Here is a 16,444-nt window from a genome sequence, read left to right as displayed (position 1 = left end):
GATGGTAATATTTGATATCAGAAGAGCTCTTGCAATGATTAACCTAATTTATTAATAAATTTTATGTTAGCATATTATTTTTCTTTAGTGATATAGTATGTTGAGTGACCAAATTGTATTTCATTTTCCAAATTGTATTTCATTTTAAAATTCAGATAGTGATCTGAATAGTTATCTTGGAATTGGCATATAATAATCATTATGAATTCCTTTTTTGTTTAGGAAAATTCTTTTCGCTCTGAAGGTACTGGACTGTTTATATTACTTTTAAATCTCTTTTGAAAAAATACATTAAATGATTAAAAATACAGGCCTCTATTTTACTTTTGTTAAATTAGTTGTTGAGTTTATAACAAACATACATAAATTTATAGACTTCCATGCTTCCTTGACATTCTCTAAACCTCAAGAAAATAGCTGTTATCCATCACTTGCCTCAGAGGGTAACAGCATTAATAAAATTGAGTGCACATTAAACCAGTGCTTTCAAGTGTCAAAATAATACTAGATGATGAGTATTCAAAATCCTAAATCTGGCATTTCTTTTTAAGTGGATTGATGTTATTCTTTCACTCTTCTTGTGGCTTTGTAAGCAGTGTGAATATTCATGAGTAGATGAATGAAGGCAGAATGCAAGGGATGTATTATCAAGACAAACTTGATTTCAGAAACAAGAACCTTTCCTAATATTTTGAGTAGATTCATATATACCTTTTGAATCACTTTTTTCATTGTGTTAATGATCTTGAGGGTTTTAGCATTCATTCTTCCATTAACAAACTTTCACTAAGAGCCTAATTTATACCAAATGTAGTAAGTGCAGAAATGAAAAATATACTGTCTCTAAGCATGTCTATAGTTTAATAAAGGACTCAAATGTGAAAAAAAAATGTATCCCAACCTGATATTATATTCAATATTGGTTTGTTGATGATCTAGCTCCCAAAGTACAACATGAACTCCACAAAAGCAAAGATTCCTCTGTGCTATGCTATATTCTCAGCAGGGACACAGAACTTTCTCAGAATAGGAACTAAAAATCTTGAATCACGGAGATCCACCACTGACGGTCCCTAAAGGAAAATGCCTCTCTGTCTCTCCAGCTCTCATCCCATATGATACCCATGGATTTGGGAAGGAAGCACCACATCAAGCACCAGGAGGCTGACAAGCTTTCCTTGCACAGCTGCGCTTTGTGACTAAATCAAGGAAACAAAGACTTGCTGGGTTCTCATGGTTTGGGGTGTGGAATTGGAGCATGTTTTGTAACAAAACTTCTTGTGTATAACTAGACCCACGTCAATGGAAAGAGTCAACCAAACCAGCAGTGTCTCTGAGTTCATCCTCCTGGGACTCTCCTCTCGGCCCGAGGACCAGAAGCCACTCTTTAGCCTCTTCCTCACCATATACCTGGTCACCATCACAGGCAACCTGCTCATCATCCTGGCCATCCGCTCGGACCCCCAGCTCCAGACTCCCATGTATTTCTTCCTGACTTTCCTGTCTTTCACTGACATTTGCTTCACAACAACCATTGTCCCCAGGATGCTGGTGAATTTCCTGTCCCATAAGACCATCTCCTATGCTGGGTGTCTGACTCAGATGTATTTTATATATGCCTTGGGCAACACTGACAGTTTCCTTCTAGTAGTCATGGCCTTTGACCGCTATGTGGCCATCTGTGATCCCTTCCACTATGTCACCATCATGAGTCACCACCGCTGTGTCCTGATGGTGGCCCTCTCCTGCTCACTGCCTCACCTCCACTCACTGCTACACACACTTCTGCTGAATCAGCTCACCTTCTGTGACTCAAACATTATTCATCACTTTCTCTGTGACTTCAGCCCTCTAGTGAAATTGTCCTGTTCACCCACATCTGTCAATGAAATTGTAATGATGATAGAAGGATCTGTTTTTCTGGGGACCCCCTTTCTATGCATTGCTTTCTCTTATATACGAATCCTTACTGCAGTTCTCAAAATTCCCTCAGCTGCTGGCAAACGCAAAGCCTTCTCCACTTGTGGTTCTCATGTCACTGTGGTGACACTCTTTTATGGAAGCATCTTCTATGTCTATTTACAGCCTGTGTCCTCCTACACCATCAGGGACCACATGGCAACAATTGTCTACACAGTTTTAACCTCCACACTAAATCCTTTTATCTATAGCCTGAGAAACAAAGACCTGAAACAGGGCCTGAGGAAGCTGGTGGGCAGGAGGAAATTCCAGGCAGCATCCCCTTGATTAACACACGATGGACTATTCTCTCCTGGAATCTGTTTCCTACTGGTTCTTGGTGAACAATCAAACTCTTGGAGGTTAGCCTCTTTGCCCCCTGTGAGACAAGGCTGCTGTGGGCACTTACATCCATGGATGAGGACCCATCATTTTGCTCTGCTTCTGCTTAGAGCATGATACACTCCCTCACTATTCCTCCTCTTTCCTAGGAAAAGTCATCACTCTCTCATCTTCCAAATACTGCTTTAAACTAATCTTTTTCCCAAAGATATTTCCTGAAAACATTTCTTTCATGAGAACTAATGCCCCCAAATCCTTCATATTTCAGTATATTACTGAAAATAATTACTGAATGTTTAGCTTTTAATGTCTTTGCAACATTTGAAAGGGATAAGAGGAGAAGGAGTATATTTCAGAGAATTTTCAGTTAAAGGAATTTTTTTTTCTTTTTAGGGCCACATCTGCAGACTATGGAGGTTCTCAGGCTAGGGGTCAAATCAGAGTTGCAACCACCAGCATACACCCCAGCCACATTTCTATGGGATCAGAGCCACATCTGTGACCTATACCATAGCTCACGGCAATGCTGGATCCCCAATCCACCAAGCAAGGCCACAGATGGAACCCACATCTTCATAGATCCTAGTGGGGTTCATTAATTGCTCAGCCACAAAGGGAACTCACCAAAGGTTTTTTATAATTCCTAATTTTTCTCTTTCAAAAAATTTTTCTTGGGAATTCCATGGTGGCTTAGCAGATTAAGCAGCTTAATAGATTACTCCAGTGTTGTCAGTGCTCTGCCTCTGGTTTTGAATCAGATTCAGTCCCTTGTCCTGAAAAATCTGCATGCCACAGGTGTGACCAGAAAAATTTTTTTCTGGTTTAAAAATTAAGTTTTCACTTTTACTCCTAACTTTCTCTTCCTTCCTTATTATATTGCTATGGTTTTATTCCTTTTCATTTTTACTCCTTGCTCATTTATAACCATACAATTAAAAATTGCTGGACTTCCCGGCATGGAGCAGCGGAAACAAAGCCAACTAGGAACCATGAGGTTGCCAATTGGATCCCTGGCCTCGCTCAGTGGGTTAAGGATCCAGTGTTGCCATGAGCTATGGTGCAGGTCTCAGACATTTCTCAGATCTGGCATTACTGTGGCTGTGGCATAGGCCAGCAGCAACAGCTCTGATTAGACTCCTAGCCTGGGAACTTCCATGTGTCACAGGTGTGGCCCTAAAAAGACAAAAGACAAAATAAATAAATAAAAGAAATAATAATTGCTTATGACCAGAATGAACAAGAACTAAGAAATTATCCACCCTATATCAGAGATGTTGAAATCTTTCTTCCTTCCATCCATCCCTGAAGTCACATGTTTAAAATATATCATTTAATACTTATTCTAGACACTCCAAATCTTTAAAGACTCTAACTTGTAGAAATATTATAAAGGTGTATATTGAGTACTGAGGTTTTATTTTAATCAATCCCAGCATTTTTTTACCTTTTTTTTTTTTTTTTTTTTTTTTTTTTGCTTTTTAGGGCCACACCTGCAGCAATCCCTCCAGGCTAGGGATTGAATCAGAGCTGCAGCAACTGCAGGCCTACACCACAGCCACAGCAACACAGGATCCAAGCCACCTCTGTGACCTACACCACAGCTCACAGCAAAGCCAGATCCCTGACCCGCTGAACAAGGCCAGGGATCAAACCTGCATCCTCATGGATACTAGTCAGACTCATTTCCGCTGCACCATAATGGGAATTCCCTGGCTTTGTAACAAATAAAAACTAGCAAAAGAAATCTAAAATCTCACCAAGAAGAAATAAAGAAATTAATTATGATTAATTACATAGAATTAACAATTTAAAGCAGGCTGAAAAATCAAACAGATCTTTTTTAAAAATTCATTAAACAGAAAAATAAGATGTAGGTCAAGGTATAAAAGTATGAATATTGATTTTTAGACTTTATGAAGATAGAGCTGTATAGTTACTGGAGTAAGAAAGGAAATGCAGAGGGGGAGAGAGAGGGGGAGAATTTTTACTTCTTTACACATATTTGGAATGTCTGAATTTTCTCAAATAAATATTTATAGCTCAAGGAATTTAAAACTACTAGTAAAGCAGATGACAAATGCAATGGTGAAAGATTTTGTTTGTAAGATACAAGCTGAAGAGAAATTTTCTAGGTACTTGCAGATCTGAAAACCCATCACTATTTAGTGCTTTCACTTGATTGATAATTTGATAGGATACAGCATTCTAGGTACCAAAGCTTTCAGAACTTTAAAGACATAGCTCACTGTTCTAATGCATCAAGTGTTTTCAGTGAGAAACAAGAGGCTGTTCTAATGTGCTGCTTGTGATCTCCTCCCCCACCACAGTCTACAGAACCCTGCACAAAACATGACCACACTGCCACTGCATAGCCTTTAAGTGGACCATGAGTCCACACACTATGCTCCAAGCCTGGGCACAGGAACTTGGCCATTGTCCTTGAAATGGACAGTCCAATTCTAAAATTTAAATGGATGCAGACTATTGCCTTTGGAATGGATTAGCAATGAGATCCTGCTGTGTAGCACTGAGAACTATGTCTGGTCACTTATGATGGAGCATGATAATGGGAGAAAAAAGAATCTATACATATATGTGTAACTGAGTCACCATTCTGTACAGCAGAAAATTGAAAGACACTGTAAACCAGCTATAATGGAAAAAATAAAAATCATTACATAAAACAATAAAAATAAAATAAAATTTAAATAGAAATGAAAATGACCTTGAAGAACCCAGACAGTCTTGAAGAAAAAATCACAAAGTTTGAGGACACATGTCGCCAAATATAGACTTACTACAAAGCTAAAGTAATGAATATATTTATTTATTTATTTATTCATTTATTTATTTTTAAGGACCATACCTGCAGAAGATGTTAATTCCCAGGCTAGGGGCCAAATCAGAGCTACAGCTGCGAGGTTACACTGCAGCTACAGCCACATCAGATCCAAGCCATGTCTGTGACCTACACCACAGTTCATGGCAATGCCTGATCCTTAGCCCACTGAGTGAGGCCAAGTATCAAACTTGCATCCTCATGGATACTATTTGGGTTCTTAACCTGCTGAGCCACAAGGAGAATTCCCGGTAATTTATATGTATAGTATTTCTTTGTGAAAACATAAATAGATCAATGTAACAGAATAGAGAACCCAGAAAGAAATATTTTATATTCATTTAATTTTTGGCAGTGTCAATGCAATTTAATGGGGAGAGATGGAATCATTTAATACATTAATCTGGAGCAACTAGATACGCACACAGAAAACAGTTAAATTTTGACTCCACACCAAAAATTAATCCATAGAGGCTCATAGATTAAATGTGAAGAATAAAACTATTAAAATTTCTGAAAGAAAACAGAAAAATGTATGTAAATGTATTTATGACCTTGAGATGAGGGAAGATTCTTGATCAGGAAACAAAAAGGACTAACTACAAAAGAAAATTTATTAAATTAAATTTCATCAAAATTTAAACTTCTGCTCTTCAAAAGAAACCTTAAGAAAGTGAAAAGGGAAAATGTATTTACAATACATACATCTGACAAAAGACATACAGAGAATATATAAAGAACTCATAAAATCAATAAGAAAAAGCACACAATTCAATTTTTTTAAAGTAGACAAAAAATTGGCAAACATTTTAAAAATGCAGATAGTTACTATTGTATATGAAATGGATAGTCAACAGGGACATGCTATATATCACAGGGAACTCTAATCAATATTCTGTGATAAACCATATGGGGATGGATACGTGTATATATACAACTGATTCACTTTGCTGTGCAGCAGAAATTAATACAACATTATGAATCAAATATTTCAATAATTTTTTTAGAAAAAAAAAAAACAATCCTGCTGTGTAGCACTGGGAACTATGTCTAGTCACTTATGATGGAGCATGATAATGTGAGAAAAAAGAATGTATACATGTATGTGTGACTGGGTCACCATGCTGTACAATAGAAAAAAATATATTGGGGGAAAAAATTAAAAAAAAAGACATTCAAATGGCTTATACCACAGGTGAAAATATATTCAACATCATTACTTAACAGGGAAATATAAATTAAAGTCACAGTGTGATACACTGAATATTCAATAAAATGGCTACAATTAAAAACACAACACAGGAGTTCCCTTCATGGTTGAGAGGGTTAAGGACACAACATATTGTCCATGAGGATGGGGGTTCAATCCCTGGCCTCAGTGGATTAAGGATCTGGTGTTGCCTCAAAGTCCATAGGTCATAGGTGCAACTTGGATCCAGTGTTTCTGTGGTTATGGCTGCCTGCAGCTGCAGCTCTAATTCAGTCTCTAGCCCAGGAACAGGTGTGACCCAAAAAAAACCCCAATACAGGAGTTTTGTTGTGGCTCAGCAGATTAGGGATCCAGTGTTGTCACTGAAGTGGCTCAGATTGCTGCTGTGGCACAGGTTCAGTCCCTAGCCCAGCAATTTCCACAGGCCAGGGGTGCAGCCAAAAATAATAATAATAATAATACCGGCATTCCTGCTGTGGCACAGCTGGATCAGTGGCATCTCAGCAGTGCCAGAACAAAGACTGATCCCCAACCAGGCACAGGGGTTAAAGGGCCCAGTGTTGCCACAGATGCAAGTATAGGTCACAACTGTGGCTTGACCTGGGAACTCCATATACCATGGGATAGCCAAAAAAAAAAAAGCAGTACAAAATTTTCATAGGATTTGGAACAGCTGAATCTCTCACATTTTGATGGTGTGATATAAAATTATGCAATCACTGATACGGGAAAGATGATACCAGAATCCAGGTTCTTGTTCATGGCAGTCGAAGAATGAACTCCACGAATACACAAGAAGTAAGCAAGCAAAGTCTTTATTAAAGAAGAGCAAATAGCTCCAAGGACAGCTGGGAGGAGGCAGAAGAGCCCCCTTTCTCTATTGTCTTATAGGGATTTTTAGTCCTTAAAGATGGGGGAGGTACCAACGTGGGGTCCAGAAAGATGTGGTCTTCTCCTATTGGCCTTGTTCAATTATTTATATCAGTCCTTGCCCAACAGAGGTTTTATGGTTGGAAATGTCCCATAAGTTTTATGGTTTATTTGTCCTTTCCTTTCCTTAGATTAAGTCACCATTTCTCTCATTTCTTTTTATCAGTTGAGGAGTGGGCTAGAGATTCACATTTCCTACAATAAAACAAGGCCTGTGGAGGAGTTACCCCCTGGAGCCCTTAAGCTACAAAAGTTAGTCAATATCCATATCAAAAGAATATATGGGAGCCCATGATCCTACACTAACTACCTGAGTTAGTATTCTGTCCCATCACTTTGGAAGTAGCTCTGGGGAGCATAATCTTGCTACATGCCTATAGAGGGCAGTAGAGCTGAACCAGAGATGATTATCCAGAGAAGCCCAGTCTGGGTTAGGACTCATGATAATTGGAGAAGTGGGAGAACTAAGGCATTTGAAAAGAGATCACACAATGATAAATAATGGCAGGAAAGGAATTCATCATTCCTGTGTTAAGAAACTACCTCAAAGCAAGAAGGTAATATTTGTCACTGTTTCTCTCAAATGTACTTCTGACTTATGGCCAATATAAGAAGATATTCCAGGAACCATTTTTCCATACAAAGAATTGGACCAAAGCCACACCATAACAATTTCCTGAAATCTTTTATATATGATGTGGAAAGAAGGCAACAATCAGAGTTCCTTTAAAACCTGCCTAGACAATAATAAGTTTGGATTATCACTTTAGTCACATTTTATTGTTATGTTTATCATGCTGATTCTCTGTAGAGGATGCCTGCCTTTGAATCTCAGTGACATTCTGTGATTGTCAGCTTACAACTGCTACATTATATTTCTCTAACAAAGATGACACCCTAGCTAAAACAAGGAACTGAGTATGAAGGAGACACATTGCTGTCCTCTGCCCTACATGTTGGAATTGAATTTTCTTTTTTACCTTTGCCAGATATGAATTTGGGTAGAAAACTATACTGGCAGGAATAGAGGGAATCACAATGATGTCCAAGGAGGGAAAGTTGGCATGACAGTTTTCACATGTAAGTGATTTCATTCTGGAACTTTAAAACACAAATGATTGAGGGAAGGCTTTTGGATATTGAACTGAATTGCACCTACTAAGTGAATATGCTCACCTGGCAATCTCTTGGAGAACACAACACTACTGTGGTGTACAAAGAGTACTTGAATTAGTTCCATGCCATGAATACTCATGGTAACAACATTTGTGATCACATAACTTTGGCCCAGGAAACTAAGAGGGACTTCGGAATCTGGGATCTTGATTGAGTGTATTGAGTCAAGAAGAAATCACTTTCCTGAAGACTTGTAATTATAGTCTAAACAGTCACCAGGGGGAGTCATCACAAGGAAATTGATGGAACTGGCATTTGGCCCAGAAATATGGTAAAGCAATATTTGAATAGACTATGCATATACAGAGTACTTCTACTAAACATTTCAAGAAGAGGTAACTAACACCTATCCATCTCAAAATGAAGAAATGGTTCCAAACTCATTCTTCAGCTAGCATCACCCTAACAAAACCACGCAAAGATACCATTAAAAAAAAGAAAATTACACTCCAATATCACTAATGAACACAGATGCAAAACTTCTCAACAACATATTAGAAAACCAAATTCAACAATACACTAAAAACACCATGTACTGTTAGCAAATAGCATTTATCTCAGGCATACAAGGATAGTTCAATATCTGCAAACCAAGCAACATTAAGCAGCATATTAACGAAGGATACAAATCATATGATTACTTCAACAGATTCATTAAAAGCTTTTCACAAAATTCCACATCCACTTATGATAAAAACTATCAACCAAATTAGTACAGAGGGCACATAACTCAATACAGTAAAGGCCATATATGACAAACCCACAGCGAACATCATGCCCAATGATGAAAACCTGAGAGTATTTCCTTGAAGATCAGAAAAAAGACAAGGATGTTCACATGTGCCACTTGTATTCAACATAGTATTAGAAGTCACAGACACAGAAATCTGAAAAGAAAAGGAAATAAAAGGCATCCAATTTGTAAAAAAAAAAAAAAAAGAAGAAGTAAAATTGTCACTGTTTGCAGAAGACATGATACCTTACATAGAAAATCCTAAAAATGCTACCAAAAAAGACTATTAGAACTAGTGCATGAATTATGTAAATTCTCAAAATACAAAATTAAAATACATTAATCTGTTGTGTTTCTACACATTTATAATAAGCTATCAGAAAGAGAAAGCAAGAAAACAATCCCTTTCACAATTGTATCCGAAAGGATAAAAAACCTAGGAATAAGTCCAACCAAAGAGTTAAAAGACTTGTATTCTGAAAACTCTAAGACACAGATGAAAGACATAAAAACAGACACAAACAAACGAAAAGATATTCTGTACACATGGGTGGGAGTAATTAATATTTTTTAAATGACTATATTACCTAAGGCAATCTATATATTCAAAGCAATCTCTATCAAAATGCCAGAAGCATCTTTTACAGAACTAGAGCAAGTAATTTTTAAATTTGTATGGTAATTCAAAAGAGTCTGAATAATCAAAGCAATCTTGAAAAAGAAGAAAAAAGCTGGAGTTATCACACTGCTGGAATTTAAATTATTCCTCAAAGCTACAGTAATATAAGCAATATGGTACCAGCACAAAAATTGTTTAATGGAACAGAATAGAACCAAGAAATAAATGCACACATTTATTAATTAATCTGTGGCAAAAGAGGCAAGAAGATACAATAGGGAAAAGACAACCTTTCAATAAATGGTGTTTAGAAAACCGGACAACTACCTACCAAAAAACAAAACTGGACTCCTTTCTCACAAAATACAAAAATAAACTCAAAATGGATTAAAGACTTAAATGTAAGACCTGAAGCCATAAAACCTAGAAGAAAACAGGGTATGCTCTTTGGCAGTGGCAGTACTAGTATTTTTTTGGATCTGTTCCTCAGACAAGGGAAACAAAAGCAGGGAAAAGGGGGCAAATGGGACTACATCAAACAAAAAAGCTTTTGCACAGAATTTATCAACAAAATGAAAGGCAATCCACTGAGTAGGGAATAAATTTGCAGGTGATATATCCAATAAGGTGTGCATATCAAAAATACACAAAGGACTCATACAGTTCAACATAAAAAAAAACAAAAACATGGACTTGGAGAAGAGACTTGTAGTTGCCAAGAGGTAGGAGGAGGGAGTGGGGTGGATTGGAGCTTGGGGTTAACAGATGCAGACCATTGCCTTTGGAAAGGATTAACAATGAGATTCTGCTGTGTAGCACTGGGAACTATGTCTAGTCACTTATGATGGAGCATGATAATGTGAAAAAATAGAATGTGTGCATGTATAACTGGATCACCATGCTACACAGGAGGAAAAAAACTGTATTGGGGAAATATCAATTAGAAGAACCAAAAAACTGCTAATCATCAGGGAAATGGAAATCAAAACCGTAATGAGATACCACTTCAAACCTGTCAGTACGGCTCTTTTCAAAGAGAGAGAAAACAAGCAATAGAGATCCTAAAGGAAACAACAGAAAAGTTAGAGTTACTTGACATCTTCAGGACACTACATCCAAAAAAATAAGAATACACATTCTTCTCAAGTGTACGTGGAGCATTCTCAAAAATGGATCACATCCTGGGACACAAAGCTAACCTCAACAAATTTAGAAGCATAGAAAGTATCTCAAGTGTCTTCTCTGACCACAATCGCATGAAACTAGAAATCAACCACAGGAAAAGAATTGAAAAAAAAACCTACTACATGGAGATCAATCAACATACTACTAAAAAAACCAATGGGTCAATGAGGAAATCAAGAAGGAAATTAAAAAATACCTCTGGACAAATGATAATGAAGGCACAACCACTCAAAATCTATGGGACGCTGCAAAAGCAGTGCTCAGAGGAAAATTCATAGCAATACAGGCCATCCTCAAAAAGGAAGAAAGACCTCAAATTGACAGCTTAACCCACCAACTAAATGAACTAGAAAAAGAAGAACAAAAAAGACCTAAAGTCAGTAGAAGGAAGGAAATCATAAAGATCAAAGAGGAAATCAATAAAACAGAAATCAAACAAATAGAGAAAATAAATAAGAATGAGAGCTTGTTCTCTGAAAATGTAAAAAAAGTTGACAAACCTCTGGGTAGACTCACCAAGAAGAGGAGAGAAAAAACACAAATAAAGAAAATCAGAAACAGAAAAGGAGAAATCACAATGGATACTGCAGAAATACAAAAAACCACAAGAGAATACTATAAACAAATATATGCCAACAAATCTGACAATCTGAAAGAAATGGACAACTTTCTAGAGACTTACACCCTGCCAAAACTGAATCAAGAAGAAATAGGAGTTCCGGTCGTGGCGCAGTGGTTAACGAATCCGACTAGGAACCATGAGGTTGCGGGTTCGATCCCAGCCCTTGCTCAGTGGGTTAAGGATCCGGCGTTGCCGTGAGCTGTGGTGTAGGTTGCAGATGTGCCTCGGATCCCGCATTGCTGTGGCTCTGGCGCAGGCCAGTGGCTACAGCTCCGATTCAACCCCTAGCCTGGGACCTCCATATGCCGCGGGAGCGGCCCAAGAAATAGCAACAATAACAACAACAACAACAAAAAAGACAAAAGACAAAAACAAAAAAAGAAGAAATAGACCAACTGAACAGACCGATCATTAGAAACGAAATTGAAGACTTCATAAAAACACTCCCTACAATTAAAAGTCCAGGACCAGAACCCTTCACAGGCGAATTTTACAAAACATACAAAGAGGAACTGGTGCCCATCCTCTTTAAACTTTTTCAAAAGGTTGAAGAAGAAGGAACACTCCCAAAAATATTCTATGACACCACCATCACCCTAATTCCAAAACCAGACAAAGATACCACCAAAAAAGAAAACTATAGGCCAATATCTTTGATGAATAGAGACAAAAAATTCTCAACAAAATTTTAGCCATCTGATTCCAACAACATATAAAAAAGATCATACGCCACAACCAGGTGGGATTCATCCCAGGTGCACAAGGATGGTTCACCATATGCAAATCAATCAACATCATACACCACATTAACAAAAGTCTAAAATCACATGATCATCTCAATGGATGCAGAAAAAGCATTTGACAAAGTCCAACATCCATTCATGATCAAGAATCTCACCAAAGTGGGTAGAGAGGGAACATTACTTAATATAATTAAAGCCATTTATGACAAAACCACGGCAAATGTAACACTCAATGGAGAAAAATTGAAAGCCTTCTCATTCAAATCTGGAACAAGACAGGGATGCCCACTCTCACCACTACTATACAACATAGAACTGGAAGTCCTAGCCAAAGCAATCAGACAAACAAAAAACTAAAAGCATCCAGAGAGGAAGAGAAGTAAAACCGTCACTGTATGCAGACATGATAGTATACATAGAAAACCCTAAAGACTCAACCCAAAAATGTCTTGAACTGATTAACAAATTCAGCAAAGTAGCAGGATAGAAGATTAACAATCAGAAATCAGTCAAATGTTTGTATACTAACAATGAAATATTAGAAAAGAAATATAAAAACACAATACCTTTTAAAATTACACCCCCAAAAGTCAAATACCTGGGAATACACCTAACCATTGAGGTAAAGGACTTATTTGCTAAGAACTATAAAACTTTAATCAAAGAAATCAAAGAAGATGTAAAGAAATGGAAAGATATTCCATGTTCCTGGATTGGGAAAATCAATATTGTAAAAATGGCCATACTACCCAAAGCAATCTACAGATGCAATGCAATCCCTATCAAATTACCCAGGACATTTTTCACAGAACTAGAACAAACAATCCAAACATTTATATGGAACCACAAAAGACCCAGAATTGCTAAAGCAATTCTGAAGAACAAAAAGAAAGCAGGAGGCAAAACTCTCCCAGACTTCAAGCAATATTACAAAGCCACAGTTATCAAAACAGTGTGGGACTGGTACCAAAACAGACAGAGAGACCAATAGAACAGAATAGAGAACCCAGAAATAAACCCTGACACCTATGGTCAATTAATCTTTGACAAAGGAGGCAAGAACATAAAATGGGATAAAGAAAGTCTGTTCAGCAAGTATTGCTGGGAAAACTGGACAGCTGCATGCAAAGCAATGAAACTAGAACACACCCTCACACCATGCACACAAATAAATCCAAAATGGCTAAAAGACTTAAATATACAACAAGACATCATCAAACTCTTAGAAGAAAACATAGGCAAAACATTCTCTGACATCAACCTCATGAATATTTTCACAGGTCAGTCTCCCAAGTCAACAGAAATAAGAGTAGAAATACACAATGGGACCTCATCAAACTAACAAGCTTTTTCACAACAAAGGAAACCAAAAAGAGCACAAAAGGACAACTTACAGAATGGGAGAAAATAGTTTCAAATGATGCAACTGACAAGGGCTTCATCTCCAAAATATACAAGCAACTTATACAACTCAACAGCAAAAAAGCCAACCACCCAATGGAAAAATGAGCAAAAGACATGAAAAGACATTTTTCCAAGGAAGATGTGCAGATGGCCAACAAGGACATGAAAAAATGCACAACATCCCTGATTATTAGAGAAATGTGAATAAAAACTACCATGAGATACCACCTCACACCAGTCAGAATGGTCATCATTAATAAGTCCACAAATTATAAGTGCTAGAGGGGGTGTGGAAGAAAGGGAACCCACCTACACTGTTGGTGGGAATGGAAGCTGGTACGACCACTAGGGAGAACAGTATGGAGGTACCTTTGAAAACTATACATCGAACTACCATATGACCCAGCAGTCTCACTCTTGGGTATATATCTGGACAAAAGTTTCCTTAAAAAAGACACATGCATCCACATGTTCATTGCAGCTCTATTCACAATAGCCAAGACATGGAAACAACCCAAATGTCCATTGACAGATGATTGGATTAGGAAGACGTGTTATATATACACAATGGAATACTACTCAGCCATTAAAAAGAACGACATAATGCCATTTGCAGCAACATGGATGGAACTAGAGACTCTCATACTGAGTGAAATAAGTCAGAAAGACAAATACCACATGACATCAATTATAACTGGAATCTAACATATAGCATAAATGAACGTTTCCACAGAAAAGAAAATCATAGACTTGGAAAAGAGACTTGTGGCTGCCCGGGGGGAGAGGGAGGGAGTGGGAGAGATAAGGAGCTTGAGGTTAACAGATGCAAACTATTGCTATTGGAATGGATTTACAAGGAGATCCTGCTGAATAGCATTGAGAACTATGTCTAGATGGTTACATCACAACACAACAGTGGAAGGAAATTTTATGTATACATGTAAGTGTAACTTGGTCCCCATGCTGCACAGTGGAAAAAAATAAATAAATAAAAGACAAAAAAACAGCAAGTGTTGGAGAGGCCATGGAGAAAAAGAACCTTAGTGCATTGTTGGTGGGACTGTAAATTGGTGCTGCCAGTAGAGAAAACAGTATGGAGGTTCTTCAATTAAAAATAGAACTGCCGAGGGACAAGATGGCGGAGGAGTAGGGGGACACGCTCGCCCTCTCCCACAAACACAACAAAAAAAGCACATCTACAGAATAAATGACTCGCACAGAACAGCAACCAATCGCTGGCAGAAGAACCTAAACTCCAATAACGGCAAGAAGTTTGTGACATTACTGGGCAGAACGGGAGAAAAGAGGAGAGTGAGAGAAGGTGAATCCGAGCCGAACGGGCGCTTCCGAAAGGGAACTGCGGAGGAGAAAGGGATCCCGCACCCTGGAAAGTCACCTACAAGGGGGAAAGATCAAACGAACTGGAGGAATCTCCAGATGCACAGAAGAGTGTAGCAGTAAGTTGGAGTGCGGAAAAGCCAATAAAGAACCCAAGGGACCATCTGAACTACGGGCACAGTCACCAAAACTTGAGACGCCTGGGTGGGGGCTGAGCACCCAGACCTCGCCTCTGAAGGTTAGTCCCCGAGAAAGGGCCGGGGGACGCCTGGGTGGGGGCTGGGCACCGAGACCTCGCCTCCGAAGGTTAGTCCCCGAGAAAGGGCCGGGGGATGCCTGGGTGGGGGCTGGGCACCAAGAACTAGGCTCCAGAGGTTAGACCCAGGCTATGGGGGCGGGGCAGAGCGGAAACTGCTTGGGAGGTCTAGAATCCATTTGACGGGGCAGAGACTGCCTGGGAGACTAGAAAACAAAGCTGTTGCAGGGGAAGAGAGCAATACTCTAGGTGTGGGGAAGTGGAAAGCTGCATCAGAGGGAACCTGGGAGAAGAGCTTGGTCTGCGCCTGTGCTGGGGAGGGGAGAGAAGACGGGGTGGGTCCCCATAGAGTACCCCCCACACCACAGCAAGCTTACAGGCCCACTAGCTAGCTGAAAGCTGTGCTTCCCAGTGCATCCCCTCCCCCACCCCTGCAACCCCCTATGCTCTCGCCTAATCTGGGGCTGCCTGCCATCCAGGAGGGCTGGCCTCAACAATTGCCTGAAGCCTACCACCGCAGGGGCTGTCCCTGCACAGGCCTGCTTGCCCTTTGAAGGGGCTACACTTCCGCAGAGCAGCACCAAACACCACCAGCCCCCGAGAAAAGGCCTGCAACCCAGAAAAGCTAGAACAAGCTTAGCCAGGCCGTGAATAGATCTGCCTAATTCTCGGATGGTTTTTCTGAGTCAGGCTGCCCCAGGGAGGAGCCTGTCGGGTTTCCAATGGCCCTGCTACCCGCCAAAGCCCCCAGGGGGTGCCCTAGTGGATCAGCTGCATAGAACTGCCAGCTCCATGCAGGACCCCCTGCAGCCCAGAAAAGCTGCAACAAGCCTGGCCGAGTTGGGAAAAGATCTCAGACGGTCTTTCTGAGTTGGGCTGCCCTGGGGAGGAGCCTCTTGGGTTTCCAGTGGCCCTGCTAAACGCCCAAGCCCCTAGGGGGTGCCCCACTCCCACGGAATAGCTGCTCAGCACCACCATTCCCCTAGAAGAGCCCCTGCTGCCCAGAAAAGCTGAAACAAGCTCAGCCAGACTGTGAAAAGATCCGCCTACATTCACAGGCTGTCCTTCTGAGTTGGGCTGCCCTAGAG

The 16,444-nt window shown here is 39.5% G+C and overlaps 2 protein-coding genes across 2 annotated transcripts in view; one reads left to right on the top strand and one right to left on the bottom strand.

Moving 5' to 3' along the window:
- LOC100517451 (olfactory receptor 1J4-like) overlaps window positions 1–16,444 on the bottom strand; it is a 188,903-nt gene that overhangs the window by 42,662 nt on the left and 129,797 nt on the right. The gene's annotated exons all lie outside the window — the stretch shown is intronic.
- Window positions 1,303–2,247, top strand: LOC146407194 (olfactory receptor 1L8-like). Its single transcript, XM_085014201.1, has one exon. It carries the CDS (start codon window positions 1,303–1,305, stop codon window positions 2,245–2,247), a length of 945 nt encoding a protein of 314 aa, XP_084870327.1.

This window comes from Sus scrofa, chromosome 1 (assembly GCF_054392235.1).
Source record: "Sus scrofa isolate SSC_HxYL_T2T_F1_AM1 chromosome 1, Sscrofa_HxYL_maternal_Yorkshire_Landrace_v2.0, whole genome shotgun sequence".
Lineage (NCBI taxonomy): Eukaryota > Metazoa > Chordata > Mammalia > Artiodactyla > Suidae > Sus > Sus scrofa.
Note: the sequence above shows the minus strand (reverse complement) of the source record. Positions and strands in the feature narration are given on the sequence as shown.

Bases quoted from the DNA above. Each gene is read 5' to 3' on its own strand.
- LOC146407194 (XM_085014201.1), top strand. From the start codon at position 1,303: ATGGAAAGAGTCAACCAAACCAGCAGTGTCTCTGAGTTCATCCTCCTG.